The following is a 19675-nucleotide window of genomic DNA, read 5'->3' as shown; positions in this document are numbered from 1 at the left end:
CCATTGTGTATATATACCACAACTTCTTTATCCATTCATCTATCGAAGGACATTTTGGTTGTTTCCATGTCTTGGCCACCGTAAACAAAGCTGCAATGAACATTGGAGCACACGTGTCTTTATCTCTAAATGTTTTCAGATTTTTTTGGGTAGATACCCAGGAGAGGGATTGCTGGGTCATATGGCAATTCTATTCGTAATTCTTTGAGAAACCTCCACACTGCCTTCCATAATGGCTGCACCAGTCTGCATTCCCACCAACAGTGTATGAGGGTTCCTTTTTCTCCACAGCCTCTCCAACATTTGTTATTATTTGTCTTGTTGATGATAGCCATTCTGACTGGGGTGAGGTGATATCTCATTGTGGTTTTGATTTGCATTTCTCTGATGATTAGTGATGTTGAGCATTTTTTCATATGTCTATTTGCCATTTGTATGTCCTCTTTGGAGAAATGTCTCTTCAAGTCCTCTGCCCATTTTTCAATTGGGTTGTTTGTTTTTTTGTTGTTGAGTTGCATGAGTTCCTTGTATATTCTGGATACTAGCCCCTTATCGGAGGCACTGTTTGCAAAAATCTTCTCCCATTCAGTTGGTGGCCTCTTTATTTTGTCAATGGTTTCTTTTGCTGTGCAGAAGCTTTTAAGTTTCATATTGTCCCATTCGTTTATTTTAGCTTTTACTTCCATTGCCTTTGGAGTCAAGTTCATAAAATGCTCTTTGAACCCAAGGTCCATAAGTTTAGTACCTATGTTTTCTTCTATGCACTTTATTGTGTCAGGTCTTATGCTTAAGTCTTTGATCCATTTTGAATTAACTTTGGTACATGGTGACAAATAGCAGTCCAGTTTCATTCTTTTGCACGTGGCTATCCAATTCTCCCAGCACCATTTATTGAAGAGGCTGTCTTTCCTCCATTGTATGTTTTTAGATTCTTTGTCAAAAATTATCTGTCCATATTTATGTGCTTTTATTTCTGGGTGCTCAATTCTATTCCATTGGTCTATGTGTCTGTTTTTCTGCCAATACCATGCTGTTTTGATGATTGTAGCCCTGTAGTACAAGCCAAAGTCAGGAAGTGTGATACCTCCATTATAGTTCTTTTTCCTTAAGATTGCTTTGGCTATTCGGGGTCTTTTGTGGTTCCAAACAAATCTGATGATTTTTTTGTTCTATTTCTTTAAAATATGCCATTGGGATTTTGATGGGGATTGCATTGAATCTGTATATTGCTTTGGGTAATATGGCCATTTTAACTATGTTGATTCTTCCAATCCATTAGCACGGAATGTCTTTCCATTTCTTTGTGTCTTCTTCAATTTCTTTCAAAAATGTCTTATAGTTTTCAGCATATAGGTCATTCACATCCTTGGTTAAGTTTATTCCTAGGTATTTTATTCTTTTTGCTGCAATTGCAAAAGGAATCGTTTTTTGTATTTCTTTTTCTGAGATTTCATTGTTAGTATATAGGAAGGCAATGGACTTTTGTGCGTTGATTTTGTAGCCGGCAACTTTACTGTATTCGTTGATTGTTTCTAATAGCTTTTTGGTGGAGTCTTTAGGGTTTTCTATATATAGCATCATGTCATCTGCAAAGAGTGATAATTTAACTTCTTCATTCCCAATTTGGATGCATTTTATTTCTTTCTCTTGCCTGATTGCTCTGGCAAGGACTTCCAACACTATGTTGAAAAGCAGAGGTGATAGGGGACATCCCTGTCGTGTTCCTGAACGTAGAGCAAAGGGCTTCAGTTTTTCTCCATTAATTATGAGATTAGCAGAGGGCTTGTCATATATGGCCTTTATTATGTTAAGGTATTTTCCTTCTATACCTATTTTGTTAAGTGTTTTAATCATAAATGGATGTTGTATCTTGTCACATGCTTTTTCTGCATTAATTGATATAATCATATGATATTTGTCCTTTATTTTGTTTATGTGATATATCACATTGATGGATTTGCGTATGTTGAACCATCCTTGTGCCCCGGGGATGAACCCCACTTCGTCGTGATGAATAATCTTTTTAATGCGTTGTTGTATTCAATTTGCTAGAATTTATTTAGGATTTTTGCATAGGTATTCATCAGAGATATTGGGCTGTAGTTTTCTTTTTTTGTGCTGTCCTTACGAGGTTTTGGTATCAGGGTAATGTTGGCCTCAAAAAATGAGTTTGGCAGTACTGTCTCTTCTTCAATTTTTTGGAAGAGTTTGAGCAGGATTGGTATTAGATCCTCTTTGAAGGTTTGGTAGAATTCACTAGTAAAGCCATCTGGTCCCGGACTTTTGCTTTTGGGAAGGTTTTGGATGACTGATTCAGTTTTGTTACTGGTGATCCGTCTGTTTAGATTTTCCAGTTCTTCATGGCTCAGCCTTGGAAGGCTATATGTTTCTAAGAACTTGTCCATTTCTTCTAGGTTGTTGAATTTAGTGGCATATAGTCCTTCATAGTATTCTTGGATGATCCTTTGTATTTCTGTGGTGTCCGTGATAACTTCCCCTTTCTCGTTTCTGATTTTGTTAATTTGTGTCTTCTCTCTTTTTATCTTAGTAAGTCTAGCCAAGGGTTTGTCAACTTTGTTAATCTTTTCAAAGAACCAACTCTTTGTCACATTAATTTTTTCTATTGTCTTTTTGTTCTCTATTTCATTTAGTTCTGCTCTAATTTTTGTTATTTCCTTTCTTCTGCTGACCTTGGGTTTCACTTATTCTTCTTTTTCTAGTTGTTTAAGGTGTTACATGAGGTTGTTTATTTGGGAGTTTTCTTGTTTCTTGAGATAGGCCTGTAATGAGATAAATTTCCCTCTTAAAACTGCTTTCGCTGCATCCCAAAAATTTTGGTAGGATGTATTTTCATTGTCATTTGTTTCTATGTATCTTTTGATCTCTCCTCTAACTTCTTCTTTGACCCAGTCGTTCTTTAAAAGTATGTTGTTTAATCTCCATATATTTGTGTTTTTCCCCGCTTTCTTTTTGCAGTTGATATCCAATTTCAAATCCTTGTGATCAGAGAATATGCTTGGTATGATTTCAATGTTCTTAAATTATTATTATTTTTTTTAGTTTTTTTAAAAAATTTTATTAAATTTATTGGGGTGACAATTGTTAGTAAAATTCATAGATTTCAGGTGTACAATTCTGTATTACATCATCTATAAATCCCATTGTGTGTTCATCACCCAGAGTCAGTTCTCCTTCCATCACCATATATTTGATCCTCCTTACCTTCATCTCCCACACCCCACCCCCCATCCCCCTTACCCTCTGGTAACCGCTAAACTATTGTCTGTGTCTTGAGTTTCTGTTTCTCATTTGTTTGTCTTGTTCTTTTGTTGTTTTGGGTTTATATACCACATATCAGTGAAATCACATGGTTCTCTGCTTTTTCTGTCTGAGTTGTTTCGCTCAGCATTACTCTCTCCAGATCCATCCATGTTGTCACAAATGTTCCTATATCATCTTTTCTTACCGCCGAATAGTATTCCATTGTGTATATATACCACAACTTCTTTATCCATTCATCTATCGAAGGACATTTTGGTTGTTTCCATGTCTTGGCCACCGTAAACAAAGCTGCAATGAACATTGGAGCACACGTGTCTTTATCTCTAAATGTTTTCAGATTTTTTTGGGTAGATACCCAGGAGAGGGATTGCTGGGTCATATGGCAATTCTATTCGTAATTCTTTGAGAAACCTCCACACTGCCTTCCATAATGGCTGCACCAGTCTGCATTCCCACCAACAGTGTATGAGGGTTCCTTTTTCTCCACAGCCTCTCCAACATTTGTTATTATTTCTCTTGTTGATGATAGCCATTCTGACTGGGGTGAGGTGATATCTCATTGTGGTTTTGATTTGCATTTCTCTGATGCTTAGTGATGTTGAGCATTTTTTCATATGTCTATTTGCCATTTGTATGTCCTCTTTGGAGAAATGTCTCTTCAAGTCCTCTGCCCATTTTTCAATTGGGTTGTTTGTTTTTTTGTTGTTGAGTTGCATGAGTTCCTTGTATTTTCTGGATATTAGGCCCTTATTGGAGGCACTGTTTGCAAAAATCTTGTCCCATTCAGTTGGTGGCCTCTTTGTTTTGTCGATGGTTTCTTTTGCTGTGCAGAAGCTTTTAAGTTTCATATAGTCCCATTCGTTTATTTAGCTTTTACTTCCATTGCCTTTGGAGTCAAGTTCATAAAATGCTCTTTGAACCCAAGGTCCATAAGTATAGTACCTATGTTTTCTTCTATGCAGTTTATTGTGTCAGGTCTTATGCTTAAGTCTTTGATCCATTTTGAATTAACTTTGGTACATGGTGACAAATAGCAGTCCAGTTTCATTCTTTTGCATGTGGCTATCCAATTCTCCCATCACCATTTATTGAAGAGGCTGTCTTTGCTCCATTGTATGTTTTTAGCTTGTTTGTCAAAAATTATCTGTCCATATTTTTTTTTTTTTTTTCAGATGATATGTTTTTTTTTTTTTTTTAATTTATTGGGGTGACAATTGTTAGTAAAATTACATCGATTTCAGGTGTACAATTCTGTATTACGTCATCTATAAATCCCATTGTGTGTTCATCACCCAGAGTCAGTTCTCCTTCCATCACCATATGGTGAGGGTGGGAGATGAGGGTAAGGGGGATCGAATATCTGTCCATATTTATGTGGTTTTATTTCTGGATGCTCAATTCTATTCCATTGGTGACGATTTCCTGTCATTCTATCTTTAGTTTTCTGGTAAGGCTGTGTCTCCATTGTTTCTTTGCCTTTTTGTTGTTGTCTATTTTGTCTGTGTGGTGGTATTCTATGATGTTTCCCTCTGTTTCTTCTTTTATTACAGTATGTATTTCAGGTGTGGATTTTTTTTTGAGTGGTTACCCTTAAGTTTATATAAAAGAAAGTTTGATATTTAGAGTATTCCGTTTTCTTCAGCACGCTTACTTTCTCCATTCCAATATTCCGGTTCAGGCTTTTACTCTCCCCCTTTTTATGTTTTGGTTGCCACAAGTTGACCCTGTTTACGGTGGTCTAATAGCCTCTTTTTGTGATTCTTGCAGTGCAGGTTGTATATTAGAAATTTCCCTCAGCTTCTGTAAGTCTGGAAAGGTTTTTATTCCTCCTTCATATCTAAAGGATATCTTTGCAGGATATATTATTCTTGGCTCATAATTTCTCTCTTTCAATAGTTTGAATAGTTGGTTCCACTTCCTCCTGGCTTGTAGAGTTTCTGCTGAAAAATGTGATGTAATCTAACGGGCTTTCCTTTGTAGGTTACCGTCTTCTTTTCCCTGGCAGCCTTGAGGATTCTTGCTTTGTCGTTGATTTTAGACAGCTTGAATACAATGTGCCTTGGAGAAGGCCTGTTGGGATTGAGGTAATTAGGTGTTCTATTTGCTTCTTGGATTCGAGGATCCAGTTCTGTGCACAAGGTTGGGACGTTCTCATCGAGAATTTGTTTGAATATATTCTCTGTTCCCTTTTCTCTTTCTTCTCCTTCTGGTATGCCCATTATTCTTATATTGCTCTTTCTGATGGAGTCAGAAAGTTCTTGTGGAGTTCTTTCATTTCTTTTAATTCTCAAGTCTCTTTCTTCTTCCATCCGTGTAATTTCCAGGTGTCTATATTTGATGTCACTGATTCTTTCCTCCATTCTGGTCCACTCTACTACCTAAGCTGGTTATTTCATTCTTAATTTCTTCTATTGAGTTCTTAATCTCAGAAATTCTGTTTGGTTCTTTGTAAAATTTCAATCTCTTTCGTAAAATGCTCATGCTGTTCTTTGATTGTGTTTCTGAGTTCATTAAACTGCCTTTATGTGTTTTCTTGCATCTAGTTGAGTTTTTTTTCAGAACTGCAATCTTGAATTCTCTGTCATTTAAATCACATATTTCCATATCTTTAAGTTCCTTTTCTGGAGACTTTTCTCTTTCTGTCTGAGCTGTCTTGTTGCCGTGGTTATTCATGGCAATTAGTGATTTACTATTTCTCTTCCTAAACATCTAAATGTGTGGCTTCTGCAACAGGTTGACAGGAAGAAGTCTTTCTTTTGTTTTCCAGTACTTGATGGTATAATGTTTTATTTTTTCTCCGACTGCAGCCTTTGTTTTCTCTCTTACACAGTAGTGCTATGTTTTCTCTGCACTGTTCCAGCTTCTCACACACTGGGGGGATTCCCTGGGAGACGGGCTTCTGCTCTGTTAATAGTTCGTCTAGGTCACAGGGTGCAGTGTCCCGGTGGGTACGCGGAGAGCTTTTGATGTTCCAAAGCTCTTCCAGCTCCTGATTCAGAGCCGGTATGTTTCAGCAGTTCTGTTTACTCCTGCAGGGATCCGCCCAGATAGGTGGGGCCAGGGGCGGGGTGAGTTGGGAGAGGTGGCCCAGAGCAATGGCGGAAGTCACATATTTCCATGTATAAGTTCTTTTTCTGGAGACTTGATTGTCTCCCTGAGTTGCCTTGTTACCTTAGTTTTCATGGCATTTAGTATATTATTTCTCTTCCTAGGCATCCACAGGAGTGGGTTCTTCAACAGGTTGGTAGGAAGAGGTCTTCACTTTCCAGTGGGTGTTCGCAAAATGCTTTATTTTCTTTCCAATTGTAGCCTTTTATTCTCTCTCATGCTGTAGTTTTATATTTTCTCTGCACTGTTCTGGCTTTTCACACAAGGGGGGAATTCCCTGGAAGGTGGGCTTCTCCTCTGTGAGCAAGAGGCCTGGGTCTCAGGGCATTGCCTTCTTTGGGGGATATGGAGAGCTTTTGAATTTCGAAACTCTTCGTGCACCAGATGCAGGGCCTGTGTGTTTCAGCGGCACTGTTTACCCCATTGCGAACAGCCCAGATAGGTGGGGGAGGGGGCGGGGTGGGCTGTGAGAGGTGGCTGTGAAGAATTCCGGTGACCACCAACATAGGCTGTCCTGCACCCTAGGCTCCCTGCCCTTTGCCGGAACCAGCTGGGCTGTGAGTCGTGGCTGCGGTCCAGTTCTCAGAACTGCAAATATTCTGTACGTTTAATCTGACACTGCTACCATTCTGCCTCTAGCACTGAGAGGGTGAGAGTGGGGCTAGCTCTGAGAGGTCGGCTAGGCTTTGTGCCTAAGCCTTGCATCCTCTGCTTGGCAGTGAGGGCTTAAACCTCCATTTTCACTCTTTTCCTTAAGTCTTTGCTCTGAGGCCTCTGCCCTGAGCGTTGGGTTAAGCCATATTATATGCTGATCCCTCATGCGGGACTGTGGTCCATAAGGGGTGTGCTAGCAGTCTGAATTCTTCCCTCTCCTGTGGCTGCCTCAGCTCCAGAATGCAGGGAGCTCAGAGCTCCGAGTTCTGTCTGCATACTGCACCCACACTGCCCGTGTCTCCGCACTTCCCACTTCCCCCAGCCCCCGCTCGCCCAAATTGCCTACCTTTAGATTACTGCCATTGCGTGTCTCTTAGTCTTGCCTGTCTGCTGCGCAGGGAGTCCTTTTTGGAATTACATTTGTTCAATTTGTTGTAAATTCCAGGGCCAATTTCAAGAGGTTCACCTCATACCCCATTTCTATGATGTCATCTCCTACTGTATACCAGCAACTTTCAAATATACAATACAGCATTGTTATCTCTAGTAGCCATGTTGCACATTATATGTGTTATCTTTATGCATTATCTTTATATCTGATTTTAAATTTAGGAACATTTGGTACATACCTACTTGTATCCTGCTTTTCCACTTAATGTTACATCTTGGCCTTTTTCCATGTCAGCATTCTTCAGCAACATTATTGGTAAAAGTTGCATAATATCTTATCCATGTAAATGTACAATGTGTTTACCCACATTCCAGTTCTGAAGGCTATTGTAAAGTGTTTCCAGTTTTTTGTCTAATGAACAATGCTGGGATTAACCTCCATGGACTTAACACTTTTGTGCTGCTCTAGGATCATTCCCTAGAAGTGGAATTACTGCTATGAATGTTTCCAGGTTCCTGATACATATTGCCATATGGCTTCTAGAAAGGTGACACTCATTCACCCTTTGACAAGCAGCAGACATGCATGTTTTCGCTCACCTTTGCCACCACTAGAGTTGTAGATGACACATATTTTTGAGTCCCAGCCATTAGATTAGGTGCTGGGGATACCATAGTAAAGAAATGAAAAAAAAAAAAAAAAAAAAAAAAAAAAAAGAAGGTGGTCTGTGCCTCCGCTGAATTCCTGACCTGGTGAGAGTGACTTTAATTAAAATGAATGTATAATTACAAACTGTGATGCGTGCTCTGGAGGAGAGGAAGTGTGATGAGAATGTAGCACAAGAGGAGTTGGCTCTGTAGTGGGAGGGAGCAGAGAGCAGTCAAGGACAGACGTCTCACGTGCACGTGGCTGAAGCCAAGAGAATGGAGGTGGCAGGATATGGGAGGAGGCTGGAGTTCAATGACACTTAGACCTGCTGGGCCTTGTGGGTCCTGGTAAGAACTCCAGGAAGCCACTGAATGGTTTTAAACAGTGTTGATGTGATCAAATTTGCCTTTTGTGAATCAATTTTTTTTAAAGTTTATTGGGGTGACAATTGTTAGTAAAGTTACATAGATTTCAGGTGCACAGTTCTGTAATATATCCATATATCACATTGTGTGTTCACCACCCAGTCAGTTCTTCTTTCATCACTATATATTTGATCCCCTTTACCCTCATTGATTCAATTAATTAAAAATTAAATTGTGTCTATGAGTTTCTGTTTCTCATTTGTCTTGTTCTTTTGTTGTTTTTGGTTTATATACCACGTATCAGTGAAATCACATGGTTCTCTGCTTTTTCTGTCTGACTTATTTCGCTCAGCATTACACTCTCAAGATCCATCCATGTTGTCACAAATGTTCCTATATCTGAAATCTGTCACCCCAATAAATTTAATAAAATAAAATAAAAAAAAATTTAAATTGTGGGGAAAAAGGAACAACGTTTACCATATTTGAAAGTGTATGGTTCAGTAGTGTGACATATATTCACAATGTTGTACAACAGATCCCCAAAACATTTTTATCTTGCATAACTAAAACTCCACCCATTAAACAACTTCCTGTTACCCCTCTCCCCAGCCCAACAACCACCATTCTACTTTCTGTGTCTATGAATTTGAGTACTACTTTAGATACCTCATGTAAGTAGAATCAGACAGTATTTATCTTTTTGTGACTGGCTGGCTTATTTCATTCATGTTCTCAAGTTTCGTTCATCTTGTAGCATATGTCAGAATTTCCTTCACTTTTAAGTCTGAATAACATCCCGTTTTATGCATGTACCACATTTTGTTTCTCCATTCATCCATCAATGGACACATGGGTTGCTTCCACATTTTAGCTATTGTGAATAATGCTGTTATGAACATGGGTGTGCAAATATCTGTTCAAGTTCCTGCTTTCAATTCTGTTGGATAAATACCCAGAAGTGGGATTGCTGGATCATATGGTAGCTCTATTTTAATTTTTTGAGGAACCTTGAGAATCACTTTAAAAAAGCGAATTCAACAAGGCTGATTTCGTTGCCTACAAAACAATAGAAAACAGTACTCGATGGCTGTTAAAAGCTATTTCCTTCTTAGACTATGTCAATATAACTTACTAAGTACACACATGTGAATGCCTCTAAAATTAATAGAGCTCAGTATGAATAATTAAATGTATACACATTTCAGGAACACCTATTGTTTACAGACTTGTCTTTAAGTGCTTTGACCAAATATTGTTGAGCACTTGCTCTCTGCAAGACATCATTGGGAAACCCAAAATATGCCCAGCTTGGTTTCCACTGTCTCAAAGCCTCTAGTCCCAGAGGGTCAGTAACACCCTTTGTTGTGTGGTATGTTAAAATAGTGGTACAAAGGGAAGGTTCTAAACATTCGGGGGAGGCAGAAATCATGGGGAAAGGCTTCCTGGAGGAAGTGACATTTGGGTTTTATAGAATATGGGCAGGTAGAGTGGTAGAGGCTAGACAGTTCCAGGTGGTTGGCACAAACTGAGCCAAGTGGTGTGTCCATGAGTTTAGGGAAGTGGAGGGCATGAGGTCGAGAGTGGGCAATTTGACCAGAGAGCTGAGTGGAAGAGACTAAAGAGAGCTTTAATGCCAGGCTGAAGAACTGGAACTTCTGTGGTAAGTAGGGGTGAGGGGCCTGGAGGGGTTTTGATTATGGGAGTGGCATCAAAGCAGTGCATTGGAAACATTACTTTGGCAGTGATGTATGTAGGATCAACTGAAAGGGAGAGGTACTGGCAGCTGAGAAATTAGAAAGGGATTAAAAGGGATACCATAATCCTGAGGTAATGACGGTTTGAATTTGCAGGTGGGGAGAGAGAAGCAGGCAATGGAAAGAAGGGGCCAGATAGAGGAGACTGTGAATGACCTGAACTTGGCTCCTTTCCCATAGATATCCCATCATACCTTTTCTCCCCTCCCCTCCACTTCTCCTTCCTTCTTCCTCCCTCCCTACCTTGTTTCCTCCCTCCTTCTTTAAAAATATATTTATGCCTTATCTTATGATGATGAGTCTTACTCGTTTGGGTTTCCTTCAGAACCCTGCATAGTGGCCTATACTTAGCAGGTGCTCTATAAACATTTGCTGGATTGCAATTGGTGGGTGATTAGAAGTGTGGCAGGGGCCAAAAATAACCAAGGGTTCAAGCCTGGGTGATAAGAGAAGAAGATGCCAGGAGAAGTTGGTCAGGTTCAAAGTCAGGTTGAATTTGAGCTCCTGACAGGTTATCCAGCTGACTTAAAATATGGGGATGTAGCTAGAAAAGGAAGGATTTTTAGGGAACAGCCCCACCTTCACCCCCACTCCAGCTGGGGAGATAGTGGCTGTGTTTAAGGGTCAATTTTTGGTCTGGGGTCATATTCTGGTGTGTTTTTCACCTATAAGAGTGGGATAATGGGTTACTTTATAAGGTAGTTGTCAAGGCCAAAGGTGAGGTAAAATGTATTAGTACAGCACCTGAGATAAATAATAACTATAGTTATTAGTTATTACTATTATTAAGGTAGGGGGAAGGAGCACAAATCATGTCAGTCCTGAGTAAAGGCATCCATGGTTTCCTGTTGCACATTGAATGAAAGGTAGCCTCTTTCCTCGGGCTCCACAGGACTGAGTGATCAGGTTCCTGCCCATCTCTCAACCCAACATGCCACCTCAGCCACACTGTGTTCTGCCACACTGTCCCTGACCATGGCAAGATGCTTTGCTCCCTTAGGGCCTTTGTATTTGCTCTTCCTTTTGCTGGGAAGGTTCTTTGCCAGATCTTGTAGAGCTGGCTTTTTTGGTGGGGGTGTGTGTGCATGTATGCTGTGTAATCATTCATATCAAACTTAAGTGATCTTAAGTCCCTCAATGTCCCCTCTGACCCTGACTTTGCCCACGAGAACAATGAGATTGGACTAGATCATCACTAAGTTTCTCTCTCTAAGTTTGTGAGCCTACTGTGGCAGTGTGCGGTTTTAGATTATTAGGCTACACCAAGAACCAGGTCTTCAATTTGGCTGGCAGCCAGAAAGGCCCTAAGCGTTCTCCTGGGACAGCAGATGGGGATACAGTTTCTAACCTCTGGAAAGGTGGTCACTGAGGCTGCTCAGCCACATTGTCTGCTGCTGTGTAAAAACTTGGGTGTCAGTCTCCATCCACTGAGAGGAATCACTCTTCCCCCCACAAAAAAACAAAACAAAACAAAACAAAAACCCAAAACAAAAAACAAACACCTTCTTCTGCCAAAGCTTTGGGTGGGGCTAGAAACACTTTTCATGACAACAATGAATCAGCACATTCATCAGGGTCAAGCTCACAGTTGGAACTGGAAGAGGGCCCTGGTTGAGAAGAAACCTCCAGCTGAGGCCCCTTCAGTCTCAAAGGGAATGGAATCAGAATGTGCAAATTCATAGTGGAGATGGCAGGGGAACAAAGGCACCACACTCAAGTTAGGGGTTTCCTCTTAAAGTGCTAGAGTTCATATTAGAGCAAAAAAAGTATTAAATTTATGGACTTCGTCACCCCAAGAGGTAATGAAAGTTCAAAACTGGTTGTCAAAAATTGCAAAATGAATAATGTGAAAACAGGATTTTTGGGGGGCATATTGAAACTACTGAGGCTATGATAACTGGGTTCTTCCAAAATGTGTAATGTTGAGGTGTGTCACATTTCTGGGCCTGGAGTGCTCATGGATCTGACCTAGTGTGACATTTACATGCATTAGGCATCGACATCCTTTCTCCTAACAGTGCCATTTTGTTGCCTGAATTCCTAGAGTTAAAATGAGGATCCTTGGCTGGCTTTCAGAAACAGTGACTTCTTTATTAGCCTCTGAAAATACGTGGCTGTTACTCCTCTCCAAGGGCAAATATATTGGTGATTTCTGATGTTTCCCTGTAAGACAAGAAATGACAGTGCAGGCATAGCTGTGGGGACTTCAGCAGTCAAGGGGGACTCAGGGACATAAGCCTCCCTCCTCAGTTCTTCCTCATCAAGATCACACTTTGATTTTTCACACAACATATATTTATTCAGAAAAATTTGCAATAAATTATAATAAAAAAGATGACACAAAATACAGGATCCCACTAGCAGCTTTGCTTAGTGACCAAGACATTTTGGGGAACTATAACAAACAACTACAGAATAAGAATCAGAAAACAGTGAAAGGGAGACTAATGCAGTATCACATGAGTTTGAACTGTTTCTTCCCTAAAACTGTAGATGCAGAATCCTTCTCTACCAGCTGGGTCTGAAGCCCCTACTTCAGAAATGCTATGGAGTAGTACATTAGAGGTACTTAGAAATTAGAAGTTGGGGTGCTGGAGGAGGCACAGTAGGGAGGCATCTCTCTTATGTCTGCTCTATTTCTTGTCTCCCCTACCTAAAGATTGTCTAAAACCCTCAACCCTGTGTACATCCCAGGACCAGAGCTGACAAAAGGTTGAGGCAGTAAACCAAAATAGTGCATGTGTCTTGTGAAGAAGGAGCTAGGATGCTGCACAGAGCCCCCACTAACCACATCCTTAATCACCCAAAGGTCCCAGGTTGGCAACATACTAGAAAACGTGCCCAGGATAGGCATCGCCCTGTCTTTGTGTGGTAACATTGCCCCAGCTTCTATAATCTGCCTCTCTGGTGATCACTTTCTGGCCTGAGGGAGACAAGTGTTCTGCTCATCATCTTCCATTGACTAAGTCAACACACAGTGCCCTAACCTATCAGATCTGCAGCTATTTGGCACCAATAACTTGACTCCTAGTTCCAAAACTCCCAGTCAGGAAAGAGTTTAATCAGTTTATCACAGGATATATACCTTTTCTTCCCCCAAAGAACTCAACTTATAAGAGACAGGGAAACTGGAGAACCATTCAGCTGCAGTGTTTCTCTTGGCTCCCTCCTTTGATGCACTAGAAAAGTCAGGAGTTGATGCCCAACACTGGACACAGTGCCTGTCTGTTAGGCTCCTTGGATTAATGGTAACAGGCAAAAATGAGTTGACTCAGGGTGGTTTTAATGAAAGAAAACCAGGAGGAAGCCAATTGCACCAGGCAGTTTTGCAGTCAGTGGCTGGTGGCTGGTTTGCCAACCAACATAAATTAAATTTTTTTTAAAGGTTGCCCCACAGAGCTCGAGTAAATGAAAAGCTCAGAGGGTTGTCTCAGGTGGGAGAGAAAGGTGCTTGGCTGGGCCCACTGCACAGTCTTTCTCACAAGCACTAGAAAAAGTGCCTGGGAGCCAAAGGGAACTGGATGTTGATCCCAGTCTACTTTGATGAGAGAGGGGGTGATGTCTGCCCCTCGTGCTTTAGGATACTGGAGCGGAGGTTCCAAGGCCATCTTCAGTACTCTTGCTGGGGGAAGGAACAGTAAGTATCTCTAGAAAGGCCTGCTTGAGGTGCAGACTTGCTTTTTGACTGGTGTAAGTGTTGCTCCAGAGGTGGATTTTTAAGCGGGGGATGGCTCCCATAGACACCCAAGATTAGCTCTTGGGTAAAATTTGAATAAGAGAAAGGGATGGTAGGAAGCAGGACCCATCAAACATGAATATTCTCACTCCTGAAATACTCAAAACACTTCCACTCTGTGATTCTATCACATCAGTGGGATGTCATCTCAAATAGTCCCTAAAGTTCTGCTACTAAATGTAGTCTGAGACAAGACAATACGGCGCAGATCCATGAAAAGGCCAATGTTACAGAGACATACAAACACCACTGTAGTAAAAATGCACAAATGCATGTACAACCATATGTAGACAGTTAATTCACTGTTGGGGACACCCAAGGAGTCACTAGCCTCACCTAGATCTCCTTTAATGTGATAGTAGTAGTGAAGTGAGTGCAAAAGGGTGATACAGGGAAGGGGGCAAAAGTGCTTGAGAGGAAGGACCACACACAAGTCTGAGCTACAGCAAGTAGTGCTTGTAGGCCTAGAACGGGAACATCTCAGAATCTAGGCCTAGGGTACTAAGGACAATCATGACAGCTAGGCAGGAGGCAACAAACACATCCCCAGGTAAAGGAGTGTAAATACAGATCTCTTGCCTTATAGAGAACACAAAAACACCAAAATATGGAAACTTTGGCTTGGTAATATAAGTCTAAAAGAATTTTGCTGTGTAGGATATGGTAAGGGAGGGATTAGGAAACTCTCTTCCTTTGCTTTAGAAACAACTTTTTCATACCAACAGCCTTAAAATTCTGCAATAGACCCTTCCTGTGGCATGACTTTGCAAATCATTCTAAAATACTTGGTGCCGGAGATCTTCCACCTCTAGACTCTCAGAGAGTAGTTAAGAGAAAAAGGCTTATTAGTCTTCATCGCTCTCAAGCAGGAAACCCAGAAGGAATTGGATAGCACGCTGACGGTCACTTGGAGTCTGTCTTGCCATCAGGTTGGGTGGAGGCCTTAGGAGAAGACTTGTGAAGAGAGTAGCTAGAGGACGAGAGAAAGAAAAGGAGGAAAACCCCTTGTCAGACACAATCTAAGCAAAGCTTCAGGGATTAGAGTGGGGAACCAGGAGATGAGGGCAGTGGGGGGAGGAAGTGACTGTCCTGTGCCTGGACATTAAAGACAAAATACATTGTTTATACTGTACACAGACTATCTCGACCAACACCCCCTGTGGACATTCTTATGAGCTACTCTTACCGATCATGTTGGCGCTGACATTGTTGTATTCGGAGGATTTTAAGAGCTCTCGAAGGAATGACATCAAGTAACGGAAGACATTTCTATGGCATCTTGGAAGCTGGGAAATCACCTATTTTTTAAAAAGGGGGTAGGCAGTGAGAATAGGTGGAAGAAGGGAGTAAGAACAGGTTACAGCTTCCATAAAAGTAGTTTATAATCCAACCCTTACAGAACCCCATTTATCTGTCCCAACCCTCATTGATTTACTCATGACCAACACAGTAACTGCCAAATGATAACTTGCAAGTCAGAATGGTCGTACTGTTTGTCCCCTCTCGACTCAATGACCAGGCCATACCATCATCACATGTTCACATGCACAGCCCACCTCACAAGCAGGTCAGTGTTAATCTGGTCTCTTCCCATCTCCCTATGATGGGAAAATGCCAAGTACCCACGGCATCTGTGAAGCTGAATGATTTTCTCTGCCATTTCATTTAGCATGATGGGAGCTCCTCCTGATACTCCCTAGCCTGATTTGGAGGTATTCTCAGTTATTGTAATACGAAGACGAAAGAAAGAAGAAAGGCTCACAAATAATGTCAGTCAGAATCCCATGTGTGATCAGCTTCAGCAATCTTACCCCAGAGTAAAGGTATCTACCCTACTCCATAGGCCAACTGGAAGAGGGTGCCAAATATAATAGTTAAAAACACAACCTAAAATTCAAGGGTCCCAACTCTCAATGCTGGTGTCCTGCCATGAAAAACAGATCCAGACCCATCCTACCACATAGCTGGCTGCCCACCTGGCTTTGTAAAATCGATGACTTCTCTATGGGGGAACCTGCCCCCAAAACATTCTTAGAGTAATAAAACTCACCTGTCGACAGACCCGGGGATCCTGAGCAGAGTCCAGGCATCGCTGATACAGCTCATAACAGATGACAGGCTCTGGCAGGGCTTCCAGGAAAATGAGCAGTGCTTCAGCCACAGAGTGATTACTGCCAGCTGGATGGACTTAAGTCAAGGGAAAGGAGCTCCAGGAAAAAGGGTGCACAGACACCTGATTTGCTTCCCTCCTCAAGCTCCCTCAGTGACTATTTTCTTTTTCTTATTCAGGGCACATTGACCATAATCAGGTTTGGTATTTTATTGCTCCAGGTACATTGCAGCTAAGTTGTCACAGAATTGATCAGACCCTTGGGAGGTTTGGCCCAACTTGAGAGTCAGAGGAATATAGCCTGCAGAATGACAGTCCACACTGAATCTGTCCTGGAAACTAGTCACTGATGTTTCCCATCCTCTGCCCTGTCCTAGTGACAGGATATGTGGTGGCAGGAGTGATCAATCGCCTGAAGCAGAACAGTACCAGTACTGCGGGTCCTAGGTTTCATGCTTATTAAAAGTTGTTGTTACTCACTCCTTGATTCCTTTCAATAAGAGAGAGAGAGGTCAAAAGTTCCCAAAAGAAACTGAGAAATAGCTAGTCAATGATTATCTTATAATAAAAGATAGTTATGAAGAAAAAGATGGAAGCACAAAAATGAAATGTAGGTGGAAGAGCTTGGCCAAGTATTCATTCAGTTTCTTAAGCCTTTGCCGAAAAGGATACGGATTATCTCGGGAATGCTGGTATCCAGACAATCTATGATCTGCTGTAACTCCTCCTGCATTCCAGGAGTTTGGAACAGGTCCTCCTACCAGAAAAGTCACAAGGAATGGAATGGGCAAGTTAAAAGTCCTAAGGTTCTGAAGACCACCCAGGGATCAGGAGAGCAGCAGGAAGTAAAGGGAAGGGTGGTATACATATCATGATTTAGGAAAGGAGGTGTGACAATGGTGCCTCTTTTTATCATCTCTATAATCCGTGTGAAAATTTTTTTCAAACCATAAAATAATCTTCAAAGGTTTTAGCCTGTACTTGATGGCTAGATAGGGAGACCAGGTGTTCGCACTTCTAGCCTATTGACAGGTAGAAGGCAGAGGTCAAACAGTAGAACCACATTCAAACACTGACACAGGTGTCTCCCACTTCTTTAAAGTTCATGTTTTATGATACTTAGCTTTTATGAAAGACCTACGTTAGTACCTATTTTCACTAACCAAAAGAAATCTGAAGATGTTTTCGCTTATATGAAAAAAGGTGAAAAGCTGAAATAGCATTCAGTGTTCATTTTGCAGCGAGCTGTTCTACAAGCAGCATACATGCCAAGCAGTATGAATGACCCTGCCAAGCTCCTTCCCTGGGAACCACACTCAGCATCTCAGCATCAAGCCGCCATAGGTTTGAACTGTGTTGTGAGCATTTCCACTTATTTTGTGCATTCTGGATTTTACTATATTTTAAAATGTTCCTTTAGGTTTTATATGTTATTCAGTATTATTTGTTAGGTTATTTTTTGGGTCTGGGAACACTCAAACAGTTTTTCATATCAATTAATGATAAATGCTTCTTTGCTTTACACCATTTTGGCTTACAAAACATTTCATAGGAACGCTCCACTTTCAGATACTGGGAAAGACGTATACTACAGAATGCTAGGGCAAGAGTAAATGGCATGGTAGCTCATTGTGGTTTTTATTTGCATTTCTCTAATAATTAATAATTAATAATGTTGAGCATTTTTTCATATGTCTGTTGGCCATCTGTATGTCCTCTTTAGAGAAATGTCTCTTCATATCCTCTGCCCATTTTTCAATAGTGTTGTTTGTTTTTTTTGGTATTGAGTTGTATGAGGTTTTTATAAATTTTGGATATTACCCCTTATCAGATGTATCATTGGCAAATATCTTCTCCCACTTGGTAGGATGCCTTTTGTTTTATTGATGGTTTCCTTTGCTGTGAAAAAACTTTTTAGAGGCGGCTGGATGGCTCAGTTGGTTAGAGCACGAGCTCTTAAAAATGGAGTTGCTGGTTCGATTCCCACATGGGCCAATGAGCTGTGCCCTCCACAACTAGATTGAAGACAACGAGCTGCCACTGAGCTGCTGGTGGGGCGGCTGGATGGCTCAGTTGGTTAGAGTGCAAGATCTTAACAACAAGGTTGCCAGTTCAATTCCCACATGGGATGGTGGGCTGCACCCCCTGCAACTAAGATTGACAACGGCAACTGGATTTGGAGCTGAGCTGCACCCCACACAACTAGATGGAAGGACAACGACTGATGGGCCCTGGAAAAATGCACTGTTCCCCAATATTCCCCAATAAAAATAAAACAAACAAAAAAAAAACTTTTTAGTTTGATGTAGTTCCACATGTTTTTTCTTTTGCTTCCCTTGCCCAAGGAGATATATCAGTAAAAATATTATTAAGGGTAATGTTTGCAAATTTACTTCCAATATTTTCTTCTAGGAGTTTTATGGTTTCGGGCCTTACATTTAAGTCTTTAATACATTTTGAATTTATTCTTGTATATGGCATAAGAAGGTAGTCTAGTTTCATTTTTTTGCATGTATCTCTCCAGTTTTCCCAGCACCATTTATTAAATAGATGGTCTTTACCCCAGTGTAAATTCTTGCTTCCATTGTTATAAATGACCATATAGGCATGGATTTATTTCTGGTCTCTCTATTCTATTCCACTGATCTATGCGTCTGTTTTTATACCAAATACCATGCTGTTTTGATTATTATATAGCCTTATAGTATGATTTGATGTCAGGTAGCGTGATACCTCCCACAGTGAGGTATGACCTCACTCCTGTCAGAATGGCAATCATCAATTAATCAACAAACAACAAATGCTGGTGAGGATGTGGAGAAAAGGGAACCCTCGTGCAGTGTTGGTGGGATTGCAGATTGGTGCAGCCACTATGGAAAACAGTATGGAAGTACCTCAAAAAATTGAAAATGGAACTACCTTATGACCCAGCAATTCCACTCCTGAGTATCTATCCAAAGAAATCCAAAACACTAATTCGAAAAACTATATGCACCCCTATGTTTATTGCGGCACTCTTCACAATAACCAAGTTATGGAAACAACTGAAATGCCCATTGATAGACGATTGGATAAACAAACCATGGTACATTTATACAATGGAGTATTAGTCGGCTATAAAAAAGAATGAAATCTTACCAGTTCCAACAACATGGATGGACATTAAGAATATTATGCTAAGTGAAATAAGTCAGATGGAGAAAGACAAATATCACATGATCTCACTTATATATGGAATCTAAAGAACAGAATAAATGAATAAACAAAACAGAAATAGACTCAGAGACAGAAAAAAACCTGTTGGCTGCTAAATGGGAGGGGGAATGGGACGGGAGAGAAGGTGAAGGGATTAGAAAGAGAAAATGAGTAGACACAATATAGTCATGGGGATATGAAATACACTATGGGGAATATAATCAACAATATTGTAAAAATTATGTAGGGTGCCAGACGGGTACTAGACTTATCAGGGGGATCACTTCATAGACTGTATAGATGCCTGACCAATGCACTGTACAACTGAAGCTAAAATAGAATAATATTGAATGTCAACTATAATTTTATGTATGTACATACACACACACACACATACACAGTCACGGGATATGGAGTATAGATAGCATA

At 40.7% G+C, this 19675-nt stretch overlaps 1 protein-coding gene across 3 annotated transcripts in view; it reads right to left on the bottom strand.

Moving 5' to 3' along the window:
• Positions 1-12482: 12482 nt before the first annotated feature.
• The window catches only part of OCRL (OCRL inositol polyphosphate-5-phosphatase), a 65055-nt gene continuing 57862 nt past the window's right edge, over positions 12483-19675 (bottom strand). For all 3 annotated transcript variants that reach the window (XM_074323274.2, XM_074323276.1, XM_019732289.2), the window contains 4 exons: positions 16724-16808; positions 15992-16119; positions 15128-15239; positions 12483-14911 (listed from right to left, as the gene is read on the bottom strand). In XM_074323274.2, the coding sequence (XP_074179375.1) occupies positions 14787-14911; positions 15128-15239; positions 15992-16119; positions 16724-16808 (450 nt within the window). In that variant the 3' untranslated portion in view covers positions 12483-14786. The remainder of the gene's footprint in view (positions 14912-15127; positions 15240-15991; positions 16120-16723; positions 16809-19675) is intronic.

Source organism: Rhinolophus sinicus, chromosome 18, assembly GCF_057876585.1.
Source record: "Rhinolophus sinicus isolate RSI-liver-muscle chromosome 18, RSI-T2T, whole genome shotgun sequence".
NCBI classification, from domain to species: domain Eukaryota; kingdom Metazoa; phylum Chordata; class Mammalia; order Chiroptera; family Rhinolophidae; genus Rhinolophus; species Rhinolophus sinicus.
Note: the sequence above shows the minus strand (reverse complement) of the source record. Positions and strands in the feature narration are given on the sequence as shown.